The sequence below is a fragment of the Aethalodelphis obliquidens genome, unplaced genomic scaffold (genome assembly GCF_003676395.1).
Source record: "Aethalodelphis obliquidens isolate GAN/ISIS:26980383/991018 unplaced genomic scaffold, ASM367639v1 scaffold59, whole genome shotgun sequence".
Classification (NCBI taxonomy): Eukaryota; Metazoa; Chordata; class Mammalia; order Artiodactyla; family Delphinidae; genus Aethalodelphis; species Aethalodelphis obliquidens.
In genome coordinates, this window is record NW_020838003.1 from 2,899,563 (window position 1) to 2,922,727 (window position 23,165).

At 35.6% G+C, this 23,165-nt stretch overlaps 1 protein-coding gene across 1 annotated transcript in view; it reads left to right on the forward strand.

Moving 5' to 3' along the window:
• The window catches only part of MTHFD2L (methylenetetrahydrofolate dehydrogenase (NADP+ dependent) 2 like), a 138,303-nt gene that overhangs the window by 29,819 nt on the left and 85,319 nt on the right, over positions 1-23,165 (forward strand). Inside the window, exons 4-5 of the mRNA XM_027087465.1 lie at positions 13,414-13,566; positions 14,979-15,086. Coding sequence (XP_026943266.1) covers positions 13,414-13,566; positions 14,979-15,086 — 261 coding nt within the window. The remainder of the gene's footprint in view (positions 1-13,413; positions 13,567-14,978; positions 15,087-23,165) is intronic.

Here is a 23,165-nt window from a genome sequence, read left to right on the forward strand (position 1 = left end):
GTAGATTCAAGGCAGTCCCAATTAAAATCCCAGCATACTTTTTTGTAGCAGTTGATAAACTGATTGTCAAATTCCTATAGAAATGCAAAGTACCTAGAATAATTAAAACAGCTTTGAAAATGAGTAATATTGTTGAAAGAGTAATACTTCCTGATTTTAAGACTAATCAAACGTCTCAAAATCAAAGGATACAAACTTTCAGTTATCAAATAAATGTCATGGCGATGTAATGCACAGCACAGTGACTAAGATTAATAATACTGTATGGCATATTTGAAAGTTCTTAAGAAAGTACATCTTAAAAGTCCTCATCATAAGAAAAAAAATTGTGACTATATGTGGTGAGAGATGTTAACTAGACTTACTGTGGTGATTATTTTGTAATATATGTAAATATTGAATCATTACGTTGTACGTCTAAAACTAATATAACGTTATATGTCATTTATACCTCAATTAAAATTTGTTAAAAAGACTAATTATAAAGCTACAGTAATCAAGACAGAGTGGTATTGGAATCAGGATAGAGAAACATCAATGGGCAAAAATTGGAAGTCCACAAATAGATCCACACCTATATTAACAACTAATTTTTGACAAAGGTGGAAAGACAAATTAGTGCAGAAATGATGTGCTTTTCAATAATGGTGCTGGAACAATTGGATTGCATATGGATACGAAACAAGAACTTGATAAATTAGATTTCATCAAAATTTAAAACCACATGACACAGCAATCCCACTATTGGGCATATATGCTGAGAAAACGATAGCTCAAAAAGAGTCATGTACCACAATGTTCATTGCAGCACTATTTACAATAGCCAGGACATGGAAGCAACCTAAGCATCCATTGACAGATGAATGGATAAAGAAGATATGGCACATGTATACAATGGAATATTACTCAACCATAAAAAGAAATGAAATTGAGTTATTTGTAGTGAGGTGGATGGACCTAGAAACTATTATACAGAGTGAAGTAAGTCAGAAGGAGAAAAACAAATACTGTATGCTAACACATATATATGGAATCTAAAAAAAAAAAAAAAGGTTCTGAAGAACCTAGGGGCAGGACAGGAATAAAGACACAGAGGTAGAGAACGGTCTTGAGGACACGGGGAGGGGGAAGGGTAAGCTGGGAAGAAGTGAGAGAGTGGCATGGACATATGTACACTACCAAATGTAAAATAGCTAGTGGGAAGCAGCCGCATAGCACAGGGAGATCAGCTGGGTGCTTTGTGACCACCTAGAGGGGTGGGATAGGGAAGGTGGGAGGGAGACGCAAGAGGGAGGGGATATGGGGATATATGTATATATATAGCTGATTCACTTTGTTATAAAGCAGAAACTAACACACCATTGTAAAGGCATTATACTTCAATAAAGATGTTAAAAAAAATAAAATACAACTTCTGCTCTTCAAAAGATACTATTAAAAGAATGAGAAGATAAGGCAGACAAGAAAATATTTGCAGAGCATATATTTGATAACATATGTATATGTGGAATATATGAAGCACTCTCAAAAATCAAGATCAAGAAAATGAAAACAACCCAATTAAAGAAAGCCCAACTCTAGCCAGAATAACATAAATCCTCTTGTCCTTAAAGCAAGAAAAAACTGAACGAACAAAATCAATACTTTTCTTGATCCATCAGAGAACTGAGGTTGCAGGGCAAACCACCATACCAAAATCTGGAGAGATAAGAAAATCCAGAAAGTTGCAACCAAGATCTATTTACCTGTACAGAAGCTACTGGAACCATAAACTGATGGAAACAACGTAATTGGGAATTTTGATGAATTTCTGGAAGTAAAGTGTGTACTAGCATAAGAATGAGAAACTCCTGGGGGCGCTAGACTTGGATGTAGCTTTCAACAAAAAAATGACAAGACATGCCAAAAGGCAAAGAAAAACAGTCTGAAGAAACCAAAAAGCATCAGAACCAGATTCATATCTGACACAGATTTTGGAGTTATTAGGAAATTTAAGATAACTATGATTAATATATTAAGGGCTCTGGTGGAAAAAGTAGACAATATGCAAGAACAGATGGGTAATGAAAGCAGAGAGATGGAAACTCTAAGAAAGATTCAAAAAAATGCTGAAATCAAAAGCACTTTAACAAAAATGGAAATTGCATTGATGGTCTCAATTGTAGACTGGACATGGCCAAGAAAAGAATCAGTAAGCTTGAGAATATATAAGTAGAAACTTCTCAAATTGAAATGCAGAGAGGAAAACAAAAAAGACAGAAGAAAACTTCCAAGAACTATAGGACATTTTCAAAAGGTATAACATACACACAGTTGGAATACTAGGAGAAGAGAGAACAGGGCAGAAGAGATATTTGAAGTAATAATGGCTAAAACTTTTCAAAATTAATAACAGACACCAAACCATAAAGAACACCAAACAGGATAAATACCAAAAATCATTAAAAGATTTGAACAGATACTTAACCAAAGAAGAAATACAAATGATAAATAAGGACATAAGTAGATACTCAACATCTGTAGTCATTAGAGAAACTCGAATGGAAACTATAATAAGATACTACTACACACCTATTAGAATGGCTGATATTAGAACTACAACTGACAATACCATATATTGGTGAGGATGTGTTGCCGGTAGGAATGCAAAATGGTACACTTTGAAAAATAGTTTGGCAGTGTCCTAAAAATTTACATATATATATTTATTATATGGTCCATCCATTCCATGTCTATGTATTTACTTAAAGAAAAAAGATATATGTGTCAATATAAAGACTTGTATATGCATGTTCATAGAAGTATGATTTGCAATAGCCAAAAGCTATAAACAACTCAAATAGGCATCAACAGGTGAATAGATATTAACTGTGGTTTATCTATACAATGGACTATTACCCAGCAGTAAAAAAAGGAATGAAATATTGATGCGAACTCCAGCTTGGGTGAATATCAAGATAATTATGCTGAGTGAAATTATCCATACAAATAAGAGTACTTACTCTGTGGTTCTATTTATATAAAATTTTATGTAATACAAACCGATGTATAGCGACAGAAAGCAGATCAGTGGTTATTAGTCTGCTTGGGCTGCTATACCAAAATATCGTAGACTGGCTGCCTTAAATAACAAAAATTTATTTTCTCACAGTTCTGGAGCCTGTCTGAGATCAGGGTGCCAGCATGGTCGGGTTGGTGAGAGCTTTCTTCCTGGCTTTCAGACAGACAACCCCTTCTTTCTGTGTCTGCACATGGTAAAGAGAGCAAGCTCTCTGGTGTCTCTTCTTATAAGGGCACTAATCCCATCATGAGGGCCCCACCCTGATGACTTCATGTAAACCTAATTGCATATTATTACTTTAGGGGTTGGGGGATTCAACATATGAATTTTGGGGGGACACAATTCAGCCCATAGCAAGTGGTTACAAGTAGTTGGAGGTGAGGGGACAGGAAAGGGAGAGAGGAAGGGATGAGGAAAAGGGGCCTGTGGAAACTTTTCAGGGTGGTGTATATGTTCATTATGTTGATTGTGGTGATGGTTTCACAAGTATATACATATGTCAAAGCCTGTCAAATTGTACACTTTAAATACGTGCAGTCTATTATATTCAAATATTCTTAAATAAAGCTGTTTAAAAAAATCTATTAGGAATACAAATAAATGCAATAAAACTATATGGAAAGGAAGTCAAGGGAATGATAAGCACAGGATGCAGGATGAAGTTTACCTAAGGCTGGAGCAGGAAATGAGGTGGGTTCATGGGCGAAATATATGATTAAATATAGACTATTGTCAAGTCCATAACTTTTGTTTGGGGTGGTGGATTTGCATATATCTAGCTTATTATGAAAAATAACTAATTAATAATTTAAAATTCGATTGTGCTTGGACTAATATTGAGTTTGTGTCACAATCCATTCAACCAATTTATGCATTTAGGGTTTATGCAGAGAAAAAGGTCCAGATTTTAAACAATATTTTATTCAAATCCTTTCTAACATGATTTTAGTGTTAACATAGATACAAAGGCATCCCCACAATATCATTTATCTACTTAAAAAAATATTCTCATAGGTAACATTTCTATCAGAGAATTTATGTGGGAATGTGGGGGAACAAAATGGAAAATTCTGCTGTGGTTTATGAAAAACACATGATGGCAGCATCAGGCAAGCAGTGATTTAAAAAAAAAAAAAGTTTAATGATTTATACTGAAAGCTGAGTAAATCATTTTGATATGATTTACCTATCAGTGGGATTGGTAGGTCCCTGTAGCCATATGTGTCTCTTCCTATTCATTTCCAGATGGAAACCATCCCAAGAGTTATTTTAGTCACTCAGATCTATATAATTACGTCTTTTTGAGCAGTTGCTATCATAAACATACTATATCATGTAACTTGAGATTATTTACTTTTCAAAGTATCTTCAAAATCTGGAATTTCTTGGATCAACAATAGTTACTTCTTTTCTTTTTCATATTTTTCTCTTTTCTTTATCATGATATCTTCATGTATTTTTGAGTGCGTTCAGCTTTGATAAAGAATTTACCAAAATCAAAAGGCCCTTTGAAACATCTGGGTATTTCTTTGTAGAAAGTCTTTCAAGTGAAGTATTTGTATTATTGCTCTCTGACACTCTTTGTTCATTTACCAGTTCAAAAAATATTTACCTAGAATCCAATCTATTCCTATATATGTGTCTGTGATAGTCACTAGGGGAAAGGGGTAGTTAGAAAACAATTTGAGACTCACTGTCCTTGAGAAATTTGCAAGCAAGTCCCTAAAACACAGCATCTCTTCTTTTCCCTTTTGTGTAAAAGAAGCTCATCAGAATAGACATGCTCACTTATCCAACTGTTTCCTCTATGGAATAGACACTGCTTCAAGTTTAGTACAATGTATTTGACAGAAGTCACAGTGTATAGTGTCTGGGAATCCAAGGGCTTAATAAACAGGGTGTCTTCAACACTACTTCTGAAAAATAAGGCAATTTTTGGATCTCCATGTACTCTTCATATGACTCAAGAAACTCTAAGGGCCAAAGGTAGCAACCTTCGTGTGATGTGTAGGTTCCCACTTCATTAACTTTTTTAAATAGCCTATGAAGTAAGCCTGCCTAGGGATGTCCTTGGAGTTTCGTGGCTATAGGAGAAAGAGGCTAAGGAAGGGTAAAGGGCCAGATCCACCCCTTTCTGACCTAGAGAACACCTCCTACTCCACCTCCAAGCTCTATTTTCTCAGGTTTGGGAGTAGAGTAATACAGTGAGATAATAGCCACTTCCCATTCCCTTTTTGTCCTTGATGATGAAACAGTTCTAAAATGATATTGGGTAAGTGGTAAGACCTGATAAGTATTTTCTGTCTTGAAACATTGATGTAGAACCCAGAGGGTGTAACTTATGTATTGAGTTGAGGACAGTGAACACAGCTTCCAAAAGTATATCTCTCATTTACTCCTAGAAAATAATTAACTCTTTAAGAGGCTGCAGCTAAATAATTTGATTAGGCAGATCTTTATTTCTTTAGAATGTAAGCTCCAGAGGTTAGTAGTTTTGTTTGTTTGGTTAGCTTATATATCCTAAGCCCTTAGAAGAGTGCAAAGCACATGGTAGACAATAAATATTTAAATATTATAAATACATAAATATTTACTGAGTGAATAAATGAGTGAATTTTCAGAGGCCTTGTCTACACTTGTTCAGAGTGTGGACTTTAATGTATCAGCATAAAGCTTTGCCTGAGATTTCTTATTTTTCAAGTCTTGAAAGGAAGAAATAAATGAAAAACAAACAGACATGAATCTTTTACATTAAATTTATATCGGAGGATATAAAAGTACCAAATATCTAATAATGTAGATGCAGCTATTGACAAATCAAAATTTTAATGAAAGCCATTTTGGTTTTCATTGTATTTGGAAAAGATGGATGTCAGAGGTTGTAGAAAGATCAGACATCTTTTCCTCATATTAGTCTATTCTAATTGTCTGCAGATTTCCACTAATTTGTCTCAGCTTCTTCATTTATAAATCAAGGGTAATTGTAGTCATTTATTCAACAAATTTCCAAGCACTGTGCTTTGTGCTAGGAATACATCAATGAAAAAAAAAAGAAGAAAGAAAGTTCTGCCCTTGCTGAGTAGTACGAGAGACAGACAACAAAAAATAAACACAATAAGTAAGTAATTACTGTATATCTATTAGAAGTTGATATGCTATGGGAAAAAAGAAAAAGTAGAGCATGGTAAAGAGGATTGGGATGTTCGGGGGATGTTCAGGGATGTTATATTTTTATTTTATAGTATTTATTATACAAAGGATATGCTAGAATAATGCACATTTTATCACTTGAATAGGGTTTAGCCTTTGACCTCTTAACTACATTGGTTATCTTTCAAACATACGGGGGCTGACTTCTTCCCAACCTTCATGTCTTAGCTTAAATGCCACTGGCTCAGAGAGCCCTTCCCAGCCCTTCTGAAATTTTTAAAATTCTGTTAATCCCTATTTTAGATCTGCTTTTTTCTGTGACAGACAAATAAAGTACTCCAAACATGCATATTTTTCCTTACATTCCCCATCTTCTCTTAGCAGCTAGGCTTCAGACTTCAAAGCGGGGGCAGGCAATTCACCTGGAGATGGAAAAGCAAATGTTAGTAGACAAATATTTGCTGGACCATGAAGAGATAGTGGGGCACAGAGTGGATTCTGATTTCTAGGTCCTGCCTAGAGTTCCCCCCAGCAACCTAGCCCATATTCTTTGCAGATTATCTCTGGTGATATCTCTATTCTGGGAACAGTTCTTTTATCTAAATTCTTTAGGCAGCTAAGGGGGAGGTAAAATGAAATCCATGCCAAAGAGACACATTTTTGTGTGGCAAATTTTCTCCTTCACAGTATGAAGTAGGGATTGTGGCTCAGTTTGGTTTTTTTCTATATGGCTATCAAATTGTTCAAGTATTAATTGCTGAAAAGACTTTCTTTTTCCCATTGAATTGCTTTTGGCAACTTTGTAAAAAGTCAAATAACTGTATAAGTGTTAGTCTAAAGTTGGGCTTTCTATTCTGTTCCGTTGATCTACTTGTCTATCCCTACACTAGCACTACACTGTCTTGATTACTGTAGCTTTGTAGCAAGTCTTAAAGTCAAGTATTGTAAGTCCTTTTTGCTCATTTTCAAGATTTCTTTAGATATTCTAAGTCCTTTGCATAGCCATACAAATTTTAGAATCAGTTTGTCAACTTCTACCAAAAATACCTCGTAGGACTGTGGTTGAGATTACATTGAATCTATAGGTCAAATTGGAAGAATTGACATCTTAATATTATTGAGTCTTCCAATCCATGAATATGGTACACCCTCCATTTATTTAGGTCATCTGTCAGCAACATTTTGTAGTTTTCATTATAAAAATCATGCCCCCAATTTTAAAATTTACTCCTAAGAATTTTCTGATCTGTGAGTTTTTGTAAATAGAATTATTTAAATTTCATTTTTTAGTATTTGCTGCTTCTATACGGAAATACAATTGATTTCTTTTGTATATTGACTTGGTATTCTGTGATCTTGCTAAATTCACTTTATTTATTTTTTGTTTTGTTGTTTTGTGTATTCTTTAGAATATTCTGCATAAACAACCATTAGAGTGGCTAGAGAGTTTTACTTCTTCCTTTCTGATCTTTAGAACTCTTTATTTTCCTTATTACACCAGCTAGGATCTCCAATAAAATGCTGAATAGAAATGGTGGGGGTGGACACCCTTGCCACCTTCTGATCTTGGGGAAAAGGTTCAGTATTCCATTATTAAGTATAATGTTAACTGTAAATTTTTTGTGTGTGTGTGAATGCGTCATATTGAGGACTTCAAGCTTTGCTTTGCCCTTGGTGAGCCACAACTGCATTCTGTTTAGTTCTCTTAGTGTTAGATGGGCTGCTTGGAGTTTGCCTCTTGTGTGTGTTGTTCAGGGGTCAGTCAGAGATTTGGGAAGAATTTATAGACACAAGTTGAGTCTCCCCTCTGTGGTTTTCTCTTTTCCTGGGTATATCCCTTCAATTTCCAGTTTCTGTAGTAGCCCCAAACTTTGTCCTTTGATTCCTCAAGCAAGTAAGACTGCAGATTTCTATCCAAATTCTAACTGTCCTTTGTCTAGAAAAACCTCCAAAATGGAAACACTTACAGTGATATTCCTTTCAGATGTCCATTCTCTTCCAAATCTCTCTGCTTCTGGTAACTCTCCAGTGTCAGATAGCTGTGTTTTTATTTTTTAATTTAAAAATTTTACATTCCATTTACAGTTATTACAAAATATTGGCTATATTCTCTGTATTGTATGATACATCCTTGATACTTCTATTTTAATATAATTTCTCCAATGTTTACAGTTGTTTCCTGTGAGAAGTTTGGTCCAATGTAAACAACTTCAACATTATCAGACATGGAACTTACATTTTAAAATAATGTGGTCGAAATAGTCCTTACAGAGAATGTGGAAATTAAGCAAAGATTTCAAAGAAGAGAGGGATTTAGCCAAAGTGGCAGGTTTTTTTGAAAAGCCTCCAGGCAGACACAAGAGCAATAACCAAGGTGGGAAATACCTGATATGTTAGAGGAATAGCAAGAAGAGCAGGGTTTTCAGGAAAAGAGTGGTGTAAGCAGACATGCATTTGAGAACAGTATGGAGGTTCCTTAAAAAACTAAAAATTGGGCTTCCCTGGTGGCGCAGTGGTTGAGAGTCCACCTGCCGATGCAGGGGACGCGGGTTTGTGCCCCGGTCTGGGAGGATCCCACATGCCGCGGAGCGGCTGGGCCCGTGAGCCATGGCCACTGAGCCTGCGCATCCGGAGCCTGTGCTCCGCAACGGGAGAGGCCACAACAGTGAGAGGCCCGCGTACCACAAAAAAAACAAAACAAAACAAAAAAAACCCTAAAAATAGAACTACCATATGACCCAGCAATCCCACTACTGGGCATATACCCTGAGAAAACCATAATTCAAAAAGAGACGTGTACCCCAATGTTCATTGCAGCACTGTTTACAATAGCCAGGACATGGAATCAACCTAAATGTCCATCAACAGATGTATGGATAAAGAAGATGTGGTACACATATTCGATGGAATATTATTCAGCCATAAAAAGGAATGAAATTGAGTTATTTGTAGTGAGTTGGATGGACCTAGCTTATGTCATACAGAGTGAAGTAAGTCAGAAAGAGAAAAACAAATACCGTATGCTGATGCATATATATGGAATCTAAAAAAGTGGTACTGATGAACCTAGTGGCAGGACAGGAATAAAGACACAGGCGTAGAGAACACAGACTTGAAGACATGGGCGGGGGGAGCGGGGAAGGGGAAGCTGGGATGAGGTGAGAGAGTGGCATGGACATATATACACTACCAGCTGTAAAATGGATGGCTAGTGGGAAGCTGCTGCAGAGCACAGGGAGATCAACTCGATGCTTTGTGATGACCCAGAGGGATGGAATAGGGAGGGTGGGAGGGAGGCTCAAGAGGGAGGAGATATGGGGATATGTGTATACATATAGCTGATTCACTTTGTTGTACAGCAGAAACTAACACAACATTGTAAAGCAATTATACACCAATAAAGATGTGGGAAAAAAATAACCTCTGCTATTTTGTGAATAGATTATATGGATACAAACATAGAAGCAAATAATTAGCTAGGAGAATTAGTTGTTGCAAGAGTTCACAGGAGAGATAATGGCCACTCAAACCAGAGTGGACATGGTGAGGATAGTGAAGGGCTAGATATGTTATGAAGGAAGAACCAAAAGATTTTTCAATTGATTGGATGTTGCGTGTGAAAGAAAGTGAGGTGTTCAGAATGTCTCCACGTTTTTCTGGCAAGTAAGGATGATTTCTGTATAACACAGAAGGATGGAATTGCCATCAACTGAGTTGGAGAAGGCTATGGGTGAATCAGTTTAATAAGACAAAGTCTGTGCCCTAAAAGGCTCACACTCGTAAGTAAGAGAGATACTTAACCAACGTGATCAACTAACTGAAGTAATGTGGTAAGTGCTTTTTACAGTAGTTCTATGGGGACCAGAAGAGATAAAAATTATCATTTCACTTTGTGATGAGGGAACAGCTGAGAAGGGATCAATATATTGAAGAATAAATAGGATGTGAAACAACAGGGAGGAAGGAATTAGTAATGGAAAAATAATCATGAGCAAGAACGTAGAAATGCAAAAATTAATGTTAAGGGCTTGGGAATGGGACAGATTGGTGTGAATTGAGGTAAGGATGTGTCATAATGATGGTAGGGAAAGGGATGGGGCACTTGGAGGGAGGGAAGTATAGGACAAAAGATATAATCAAGCTAAAGAACATATTTGCTCATGAGCTTGCCCTTACCCAACAGGCATTGGGGGAGTGGAAAGAGGTACTTTTGAACAGTAACGTGAAAATCCTTGGATGGACAATAAACCAGTAATTTGTTTGTTTTCTTTTTGTTGTTGTTGTTACTTATCCAAAGACAATTAAACATATTATAAATAAATCACAGAAATATATATTCAACGTTGTAGTTCTAAAGTGTGGTACCTAAAGACATTCCCTGAGCTGTTCTATTGCATTATTATGAATTCAATTTGATGATTTTTTTTCCTGGCATGATTCAATGACTTCTCATAATATTAAATAGATGGGAAAAACACACACTCACAAAGTGAATAATGCCAGTTTTCCCATTCATTTGGGTAAGGTATTAAGTGATTAGTTGTTTGCCAATGTATTCTATGAATCAAAAATGTTTTATAACCATTGTAAAAAAATTAATGCTTTTGAGGCTCATGATTGTTTCTTCTTTTCAAGTCATGGGCCCCAGGGATGAGACATCAGGGGACTTTCAGTAGCAGTCAGTTAAAAGCATGAAATGTATTTATTTCTCTTACTCATTTAACAAAAGGTGCTATAAAACGTTTGATGCTGTTTTGCATGTATTTAGATACATGTTAGTTAATCCAAAAATACTGTTGTTTTTGGAGGTCTAGAAGAAACAGTGCATTCCTTGGGATATTTTAGGATGATCAAAATGTCTTGATTAGAAGAGGCAGGGGCCCTTGCTGATATTAATTGTTGAGTGGTATTTAAGATTGATTAATATTTATGATTTCTGTATAACACAGAAAGAAAAACTGGTTTTAGGACAAACGGATGTGGATTTTAATTCTGGATCCCTCTTCTAAGTAGTAGTTTGAGATTGGCTGAGTCTCAAAATCTTTCAGTTTCATCTTTAAAATGAAGATAATACCTTTTCTATCTTACCCTCAGTAACTATGAAGACCAAAGGGGAAACCTATGTGATGGTAACATGAACATTATAAAGCACTCTTTGAATGTAAGATATACTAACTCCTGTTACTTCCATACACTGTAGATTACATAATGAAAGGTACATCTTTCCTGGCAAAGGATGTATGTGAGATTTAATCCACTCCTGAGATAACATAGAGTTACATAAAAGTGATGTATGAATTGGTGTCCTTGATTTTTATGATCCTAACATTTTTAATCTACTCATATAGGTTTTTTCCTTTTAAATAGTAAGCACATTAATAATCAGTTTTCATGTGTTCACTACATCACACCTTTTATATGTCCACACATCTGTCTTTTAAACAAAAATTACGTAATTAACTTAAGATAAAATTGTTCCGAAATGAAGATCTGGGTTGAAGTTTTAAGAAATACATTAGAGGACAGGTCTATAGTTGCCAGTTTCTAGTGCTTGCCCCCAAATTTTCAGATGCTTACATTTCTTCCTGAGTATTTCAGCTATTGTGTGAGATGAATTGTTCATTACAAGTTAATGTTATTTTTAGTGAGTAAAACAGCACAGACCAGTAGACTGCGAAATTCAGTATAGTTCAGACTTATTTGGTAAGAGGATGGCTCTCAAAATCTACAAAAGAACCTTTGTTGAATTCTTTCAATACATTATTGGCCCATACATACAGTAGCCAATTTTGAATTTAGAAATGAACTAATTTAAGCCATAACTCAATAATGGAGTGTTCAATTACAGTTATTTCTTTTTTTATTTACAAAGCTTTTGATTTTGTTGTAAGAAATATCCATGGCATGAAGCGTCTGCATGAGTGGTAGGTGTCTAAAAACTGAATCATCACCATCATCATCATCATAATCAACCAGATTTAAAAAGGAACCACTATTTTTGTCCTCAAATAGTAAGTTAAATATGTAATTCTAAAAATAAATTTTGCTAGAACTTGTATAATCATCTTCTATCTTCAGAGAAAACAGATGGAGGCTTACTCTGGTAGGACATTATAGAATGAATACAATTATTGAAAGTGACAAACTAGTCATTGGAGAGATATTCCAAAGACCCAATTTCTAATTGAATATGATTCATATTATGACTTTTATATATGTAAATGATTTGGTAGCCTAGTAATGGCAAATTGGATCTATTTAAAGTAAGATGGCAGTAGTGTCACTTTTAGGATATAAAATATCTGAGACATAAGACATGTCTCTTTTGAAAACTGTTTGAACTTGGGCTTTGATAATGTTTTAAAAAATTATTTCTAAATGACATTCATTGTGTAATACATAAGGAAACTTTTCTGTAGCAAATATACCTTTATTTTAGTATTTTAGGAATGTGGGTTAATTGTTGGATTTAGGATACCCTAAGCTACTCTGCATAGAGTAGTATTAAGAGCCTATTTTATATTTCTATACTTATTACTTTTCAAAATGAGATGATTGGCATCTCATATCTCATTTGATTAGGTCATTACTCAAGTTATGTTCTTTTCCTTTCATAAAGGAAACCATAATGATATTTTGGATTTCAATGTAATAATGCTTCAGGGAAATGATGTGTGTGGTACGTGTGTGTGTGTGTGTGTGTGTGTGTGTGTGTGTGTTTGCTTTTCTATTATGTCATTTGGGAGGAAGCTAGGCATTAATGATGTCATGGCTATTTTTAACACTAACAAAGCCCTTTTAATCTGTAATGCTAACAATATTCAACAGAAGCCTATTCGTGGAACTATCTTGTATAGGAAAAACATACATTTAAATATGCAAACTTATAGAGGCAAAGCCTTATCATCTGACTGTTCCCAGATCTCATTGGTATTGTTTGATTTCACAGATTTTTCCCTTTTACCAGGCCAGCCACTTCTGGCCCTGTACTTGCATATACTCTTACAGCAGTTAATTACAGCCATTGGTCAAGAGCAGTTTGGCTTACTATTTTCATGGCAATAAAAGGAATAGAGTAATGATTTTATATCTTAACTAAAGCTGAACCATAAGTGATGTGACTGTAGGCCCTCCAATTTAATTTTCCAGACTTGCAAATAGATAACAATTGTAAAACTAAATCAATTTTATTTACTTTTCAGACCACGTGGATGAGCGGACAGTATGCAATGGAATTGCCCCGGAAAAAGACGTAGATGGATTTCATATTATTAACATTGGAAGACTATGCCTGGATCAGCATTCTCTCATACCTGCCACTGCTAGTGCTGTTTGGGAAATTATCAAACGAACAGGTTGGTCTGTGGGACATGGGTGCTAAGTACCAAAATGAGCATTTTCACGTTGTCTTGAAAGAGAGTGAAAGAAAATAAGCATTAAACTTCAATCTACAGGAATATACAAAGTTACAGAAGTCAAAGAATAATCTGAAATAAGATAAAATGAAGAACACATGCCAGGTTACAAGAAACTGCTGTTTCACCTTTCAGGGAGTGAATTTTCCAAATAGAAAGTTTATCTCCCTACTCTAAAACTATAAGCTGAAGGTATTTTCATGTACATTTTTCAAAATGTATTATGTTTTTCCTTACCTTTAAAAACAAAATATGCTGGGCTTCCTTGGTGGTGCAATGGTTAAGAATCCGCCTGCCAATGCAGGCGACTCGGGTTCGAGCCCTGGTCCGGGAAGATCCCACATGCCGTGGAGCAACTAAGCCTGTGCACCACAACTACTGAGCCTGCGCTCTATAGCCCGTGAGCCACAACTACTGAAGCCCGTGCTCTAAGAGCCCGTGCTCCGCAACAAGAGAAGCCACTGCAATGAGAAGCCCCTGCACCACAACGAAGATCCAACGCAACCAAATAAATTTATAAACAAATAAATAAAATAAGTTTATTTTTAAAAAAATGTGCCGAACATTTTGCACCATCTCTAATGAGCTAGGTTTTCATTATAAACACTTGCCCTTGAATTGTGCTCTAAATTCAATAATGCTCTCAAAGACCCTCAATAGTTCTCCTGCCTTCATCACTGTCTCTTACATTTTTGGCAGCATCTCCTCCTGCTAATCTTCTCTTTTCTAACTGAGGGAGAGAACTTCCAAGGGCAAGCAGATCCTAGAATTATACTCTTAGAATGTTAGTACTTAGAAAAGCCTTAATTCTAATTTTTTCATTTTACTTATGAAGATACTATGCCCCAAAGAGATTAAGTGTGTTAAATCTGTAAGCTTTATCTTTCAGACCTTTCTAAGTCCATAAATTTAGTGCTTCTCTCCTATAGAATAAAGTGCATGAGTTTTGTGAAAAATACTTTTTCCCCCACTTCATTTTGTCCTAGATTTGCTCCAAGTTTGATTGCCAATTAATCTTGACCTTGCACTTTGCTTGCTTTGTGATTAGTAGTTAATATTTTGTCTCCACTCTTCTAACACTTCATATGAATTTTAATGTTTAAAACTAATTTAATGGAAGCTTGAAAATGTCTGTGGTTTTTTAATGAGGCCATAATGAGAGGGAACATGACAGATCCAAGAATTATAAAAAGAAATATTTATAAATAGTGAATGTGGGAACATTATAGACAAGCCACAAAATAATTCAAATTAAATTAGAAGTTTTTAAAGAATACTGCAGTTGGCTGTTGAGATGTTTACTTTGCTTCTTGTTGCTTATTCTTCATTTAAACCAAACTCTGTGTTTTAAGGAATTGAAACATTTGGAAAAAATGTGGTTGTGGCTGGAAGATCCAAGAATGCAGGGATGCCCATCGCCATACTCTTACACACTGATGGAGAGCACGAACGGCCAGGAGGTAGGGGCAACCTGGAGATTCTATGTACTCTTACAGTTTTCTCACTTACAATCATCAAATAAATGTGTTTGAAAATGTGACATAGAATATTTATGGACTTCTGCAAATAAAGAAGCCCATAGAATATTTATGGGCTTCTGCAAATATTTATGGGCTTCTGCAAATATTTATGGGCTTCTGCAAAAAAAAAAATAGAATATTTATGGGCTTCTGCAAATTTCCCTTTATTCCCTATCTAATGACATGAGCACCTTGACAATGAATAAAAGAATTACTGGAAAAATGTGGCCCCTTTGTTCCTACTTTATCCTTTGGCTATATATACTTCCTTTATATCATTAAAAATATAGACATTAAGAAGGGTAGCAAGGCTAGATACATACTAGATACATAAAAATCACATGTTGATAGATATCTGTATACCCATACACACTACCCCCCTAAAACACACCACCAATATATAGATATGTTTGGTGTTTTTTTTTTTTTTTTACCATTATTAACCTTGGTGAATTCCAGTTTCCTGATCTCAAATTTTCAAATACAGTTGACTGTTGAACAACACGGGTTTGAACTGCACAAGTCCACATATACATAGATTTTTTTTTTCACTAAATACATACTACAGTACTATATAATCTGTGGTTAGTTGAATCAATGGATGTGGAATCATAAATCCAGGGGCTGACTGTAAAGTTACAGGAGGATTTTTGACTGTGCAGAGGGTGGGTGTCCCAGACCTCCGCGTTGTTCAAGGGTCAACTGTACTAATTTTATGATCTTGGTTGACGTAATGCATATGAAATATTTTTTTAAGCCACGAAGCCCTTAGGAAAAAGAAGCCCAATGATAACATATCACTTATATAAAATTACAAATTATTAGAGTTTGAATTGTTTGTGCCTGCCTGGACTTAAGGACTTAAATATTGCAACAAATCAAAATGTGTATGTGGATCATAGTAAACTAGGGCCTGATAATGACTCAAAGAAACTTTAAAAAGCCTTAGTTTTGAAGAGCTTTTTGAAAGGCCAAATCTGGTAATATCAACATAGTTTTCATGGTAACCATCTACAAAGTTGCATCTCTAGCTTAACTATTCACTTCTAACTTAATCTGTTAATGCTCATCTATCTCTTAGGGTATAATAAAGATATTGATTCATATTTACCTTTATTTAATAGTTTCTGTTAAGCAAGGAAAAACAACCAGGAAAATTTACCTAGGTGTACCATTTTTGTTGGAAGATTTTGACCAAGAGCCAAAATAGGCAGTTTTTTCTTCATTTTCAACATATTATTTTCTTATTTCATCAATAACAAAACAAGCAGCACTATGCAGCTCTATTAATTGCACAGCACTTTCTCATGAACTATCTTATTTCATTCTCAGTAATTCTGGAATATATTCATATTCACATTTTGCAGCTAAAGGAAGTGAGCTTTAGAGACTTCAGTGACTTACCCAAGGCCATTCAAGGAAGTGGTGTACAAAGCTGGGAGCTGGGTGCTGACTGTCTGGTTAGGAGGATAGACTTGAAGTCAGACCCCTCCCCTGCCAAGCCCTGTATCCTTGGGTAAGTCATTTAATCTGTGTAAGTCTCCACTTCCCTCATTTGTAAAGTGCAGATAATATTAATATCTCCTTCATTGGGTTATTATGAAAATTGAATGAGACTTGTATGTAAAGCACTCTTCACAGTGCCTGACACAGTAAGTTAAGTAAGCCCTTGGTACATGTGAACTGTGACTATTACTGTTATTTCCATTATTATGCTTAGATAATAATCTGTGGCCATACTAACTAAAAAGTTTAGAATAACATAATCCAAGGTCAATGATGTATTTTTCACCTTCATTTGAAATTTTATTTTCTTTTTCTGTAGGTTTTATATTTACTTTTATTTGGATCAAATCTAATCTTTGTTGTAATAATTTGCATAAACATAGAATTTATAAAGTTAATATTAGATTATAAATATGACATCGTAATATTCCAAAGTTTACATTGCACTTTTTCTTGTGGATATTAATATATTGTGTGCTAATTTCTTGATAAATTTCAATTTTGAATTATTTTTTTATAAAATACCTAAGTCTAAGTAAGTTAATTTACCTCTTATTTATGCAATTTTAAATTAGATAGTCCTATGTCATAAAACACATTTACTTTATAAATATTTTATACTTTGTGTTACAAAATATTTTCACTTGAATGCATGTTAGAAATTGAACAAAATTGGAATTAGATATAGTACTAGTTACTTAAACGCCAGGTGGTTAAATTTACAGTTATAGTGGCATACAGGTGCCGTTATAATTACAGTATCTAAAAGGTAATAAATTGTATTAAAAATGATGTTGGATAGTTCGCAACATGGGTGGTGTTTATTAATCTCATGCATATTTAATAGGAGTATGGTGACATATAGGATTAGTATAATGAATTGTTGAGAGCTGCTTACTGAAGATTTGCAGTCTGTGGGAAAGTTAATATTTCAAATGTCCATGTCTGCTAGAGCAGTAATGATGTGCAGTGACTACATGTGCATTGTTAGCTTATGGACATAATGAAGGAGGATTAACTGGGCAAATTCATATCTATAGAACCTGTTCTGATGACACTCAGAATGTTGAGCATTTAGCTCACACCGTACTTCTTTGCCAGAAAAGATTCAGAGCCCAAATGATTCATTTGTGTCTTAAAGCCAAAGATAATTGCACTAGAAGAAAAATGGCGATACTGTAATTTAGCTTGATTAATATGTGTCTACACAGGGCTGGCTTTTAGTCTTGATTATTTAGGACATGGATCCCGGCTGTTCTGTGAGAAAGAGCTTCTTTTAATTCTTCAAGGGCTTAAAATATTTAGAGGACTGAGAATGTGCTAAAATCTTGAGGTAAAGAATTAGTGCTGATACTCAACACAGCAGGATGCTGCAGGGAGATAACCTTCTGCTGAGGACATGTCATCACAGGAGGCTTTAAAGATGACATGACATTCAAGCCACTGTGTACTTTATAGAGAGTGAGAGATAGTTCCTGTCTTCCAAGAGCTTATAGTCTTGGTGGTGGTAGGGTGGGGGGACAGAGTACAGAGGGGGCATGATATGCAAGTATGGGTGATTTAAATGATAAATATTTAGTGGCACAAAATAAAATTCAGCATCCCTAAGAAAGCATTCAATTTGCTAAGGGAAGCCCTTGGTTAATTGAGGAAATGTAAAGAGATTGACAGTGGAGTCTCTTCTCATGAGCCCCACTACTTGTTAGGATGTTTTAATATCATTGTGATCACCTATAATTCACTGGTATTCTTTTAACGTCTTTGTGTGTAGTAACCTACCCAGGTAACTTAACCTTTCAGTTTTCAGAATGAAAACTGAATACTATTGGCTTTAGCACAATGTCTTTATGTTTAGCTTACCCTGATGGAGTAAAACAGAGTTCTCCAATTTCTCTGAAACAGTTTTTTTTTTTCCTTTAAGATAACAAAGTGCCATAATGACCAGGCATTATGTGTATTAATTATAACCAAAGGAATACATAGTCTGATTTTATTTCAAATTCTTTTAGAGTAAATTCATTTCTGCCTATTTTATATTCTTACATAGGGCATGTCATCTAAATAGATCCCCCTAAATGGCCACAACATGCTCCTCCTTTTAACTAAAAGGTTGGGGTACTATTGCAGTGGCATTGGTTGCTGGGACTTTTTAAAAGAGCATTTTGGAAGAGTCAGCAACTAAGCTGATTTTGCTTAGAGTTCTTTGGGATATTCTTGACTGCATTCAGGTAATAGGCGTTCAGTGCGTATTCTCTGTGAAACACTGGGGTGGGGGTGTGGTACAGGGGTGAAGAAGACTTGGCCCCCTGTTTCCAGAAGATGACAGACTGCATCTTCAGGACACTGTGTTTCTCAAAGCACAGCTTCCGCATTGGTGTTCAGCTTTTGCACTCAAGCTGCCCACCTGCTGCAACTTCTATATATCAGGTATTTTTCATTCAAGGGGACCTCCTATCTAAATGGAAAACCACAAGATATTTTGTCAGTGTGATGCCTTTCCTTTGTGAAAATTGGCTCCAGTTGTGAAAATGAACATTTTTGCTAGCCTGGGAGCATTCTCTCTCACCTACAGGAGGGGCCTTCAGGTAGTAACAGAGGAATGGATGTTCCAGGCAGTGCAGTGTAATATGAGTGGTTATGTATGATTAAGCTCAACACAGTGCCAGGTTGGACCAGGTGCTCTCAAGTTTCAAAGAGAGGAGACAAAAAGGAACACCTAGGAGAGAGGAGTCACGCAAAGCAATCACGCCTCCCGGACGGAGATTCTTAGTCTTGTTGCCAGTGGAATGGAGTGAGACTTTTGCTGCCGCTGTGGAATGAACCATTGTCAAATGGGGGCAGGGGGACGGCAGGCATTTATAGTCTTTTCTCCTCCCATTCTGCTATTCCTAAGGTAGAAGTACTCGTGGTAAGATATTGGGGGTATTATGTTTTATGACGCCTCTGTGTTGACTAAACTTTACTGAATTACAGCTTTGAGTTTGCATAGTGGAAAGCAATAGAAAAGAACAAATGCTTGTTGTAGTCTCATTTTCTAAGTTGAGTAGTCGGAGTACTGTTTCATTTTCAACATCTCTGAAATTCAGCCAGCTAGTATCTGGAAAGCAATGAACTTGGAAAAATGTCACATATTCTCACATCAGGCAGCTGGAACTATTAGTTGCCCTGTTGAAAATAACATTAAACACTATTTAAAATATAAAGTGAAGTCCAAATCTTTTTTTTTTCCCCTTTCATTTTCCCTCTTTCCTCATGACCTCAAAGTACCAGGCATTTTTTTTTTTCATAATTATCAGCACAAAGCATCCCTTTTCTGATGTCTATAAGCCCGATTATTCAAAGCATCACTTGTTAGGATATTCATTTCTGCTCCACCAGCCTTTTCAGCCATTCATCCCATCGAGTTCCCCCTGGTACCTTATGCTGAAGCTTCATAGAACTGCACATTGTTCCCCAAACACACCATCTCTTCCAGGCCTCTTTTCCATTACATACCCTGTTCCCTCTGCAGGGAATGCTGTTTCCCCTCACTCGCCTGCTTTCCTCTCACCTCCAGCCCACCTTTCAAGATGTGCAGCAAATCTAACTTTTACATGTTATATGTGCTGCCATCCCAGTACTAATCCTGTTGCATATTGATTGTCTACCTGGTCCCCTTTTCTACACAGACATAGTAAATATGAACTGCTCAATGACAAATATTTTGTCTTAGGCTTTTTGTATCTCTGAAATTTAGCACAGGATTTGGCATGTAATAATGCAACTAGTCATTGAATCAATAACAGTTATTTAGTGTTTCCTGTGTGCCTGTATTGTAGAAAATAAGACTGCAGGCTAGGGATTTAAAATAAAATACTGCCGTTTACGGAAAAAAAAAATCCCTATATAGTGGGGAGGAGGGAACAGAAGTAGCTAGGTACTTACTATAAACTAACTCCTTCATATTTTAACATTATAGGCATTTACATAAAAGTATAACTTATGACTCCCCTTTTGCCCAAGAGTCAGATCACAGGAGAGGAGAATGCCTCATGACCATCAGGAAGGGGAGAGGAGACCTAAGGATACTGGGAAGGGAAGGAAAATTATTGCTGACAGCATTAATTGAAAGAGGTCACAGCATTTTTCCAGTAAAACATTTAAAATCTATCATTTTGTTTAGACTTTTTTTTTTTTTCTTGAGCTGCTGGCATGTAATGCTGCCTTCTTACAGAGGAACTGATTTCTTTGTCACTAAGCATGGGAATATGATAGTGAATAAATCAGATATTGCCCTGTCCTCTTGAGCTTACAGTTTAGTAGGAAAGACAGTGATCAAACAATTAGGTATGAATGATTAATCATTATAATTGTGCAAAATGCTGCAAAGGAGGAGAGCTTTCTATAATAAAAAGCTTGGTTGTGGGAAGGAGTGGATGATTTCTAGCTATAGTTATACATTAATGTTATACCTTTTTATGCCTATCTTTTGTACTATTTGCAATGGAATGTTTTTATTGTCTACCTTCTGTCACTGTTCTTCACTTCAAACTAAAAAATCCCACCTCACAGACAAAACTAAAACTATATTCTACTTGAAGTTATTAAAAATTTCTAAAATCTCCAGAAGGAAAAAGTTCACTCTGTACAAAATAAATCATTCATACCATAATGGTAAATGATGATTTGATGATTTAAAAAAAAATCAGGTCAATGCCAAGCAGTGTTATTATACATATATAGTAAGTACATCAGATAGAACTTCTGAAAATCTCTCCCACCCCCTCACACACACCACCATAGACACATTGAAGAACTTTTCCTTCACAACATTTATCAGTTTGTGATTGTCATTTATTTGTGTCACTATCTGATTAATTTTCATCATACTCACTGGACTGTTAACTCCACAAGAGCGAAAACCATATCTCTTTATCTTCCCATTTTATTTCCAGCATCTAGCATAATAGCTCTCCAAAAAGTCTTTGTTCAATAAATGAATGAATAAATTCTCTTTATTTGTAGACCAAGAGTATCATGTAAGTTTTAATATGGCTATTCATAAGCTGTATTCTTAGGAGCACGGATGTACCACAAGATTTTAAATGGTTCTGAGGCCAGCTAAAAAGGCCAAAAAGTGGGAGGTGGCCCAATTTCTGGAAATCTCCACCCTTCCCCAAAATAGTTGGAATAATCCTCCCACTCATTAGCCTATGAAATTACCCAGCCCATAAAAACTAACCACCCCGTATTTCGGGGCCTCTCACCTCTTGAGATGACCCACACCCTGTGGAGTGTGTTTCTCTAAATGGGTTTAGTTTTTTTTTTAAAGGGACAAAAATTAGTCAAATAAGTCTGGGAAATCTGGGTTAAACAAAATCAAACATATATCTTGACTGTGAATATAGTAATATAATATAACCTTTAATATAGTAAGTACTGTGAATCTGTGAGAGTAAAAGTCTTTAACCCTGAAAGTTGTTTTTATCCCCCCTAAAACTATTATATACATACACACACACACACACACACACACACACACACACACACACTCACATATGTGTGTGTGTGTGTGTATATATTTGTATTTATAGTTGCCATATTTGTATCTATATATTTGCTAAATTTGTACTAATGCACCCCAGAGGTCTAGCCTTTTTCCACACAGAGAATGAATTCAGAGCCTTGAGAATACTTATTTAGCCTTAGTCTATGGTCTTTTAAGCAAGTTTGCAGAATAAGACTTTGTAATAAGATTCCTGAGTTTCTTTTCATCTGTTAATCTTGGAAGGAAGAAAATAAATGTAAAAATTATATAAAGCTTTAACAAATAGATCTCATACATACATCTCCCAGCCAAAACAACTAGAAAGGAAAGGGCAATACTTTGGCTCATGCCCCTTATCCCATGATTGAGCTGACTACCTCATTTTGGCTAAGATTTGGGAGGGTCTGATCGCTTTAAAATTTAGTTAGTTTTATATATATATATATATATATATATATATATATATATATATATATATATAGCTTAAAATCTGTTTCACAGTCAGGAATACTGACCTAGCTGTTTGGTACCATGAGGAATTTCGTCACCTGGGAATTGATTCATGTGGATGATTTAACACATTTTATCACTATTAATAGGAAAATAATCCTAAAAATATAAGACTCCAAAGCCAATATTTTCCTTTATAACTGGCAACTTGTTTACACCATAGTTGCAGTCTTGATGGGTGAAGATTGACTGCTGGAGCAGGAGAGCCTAGTGTTAATGAGAATAGGCTCTTTATCATATTGCCCGAGTGCACACTCTGTTCCTGCATTTCCCTAGAACTCAGTGTTCAGTTCATATAAGCTATTACACTGCATTTATTCTAAAAAGTATTTGAGGTGGTCCACAACAATATATGAAGCACAATGCAAATGAGAACTAGTTAAGAAAAAGGGGAAGCAAGGCCTGGAACTAAAATAGAGCCAAGAATAAAGCTACTATTAAAAATAGGCATATCATTAAATCTTCATGGATATTTT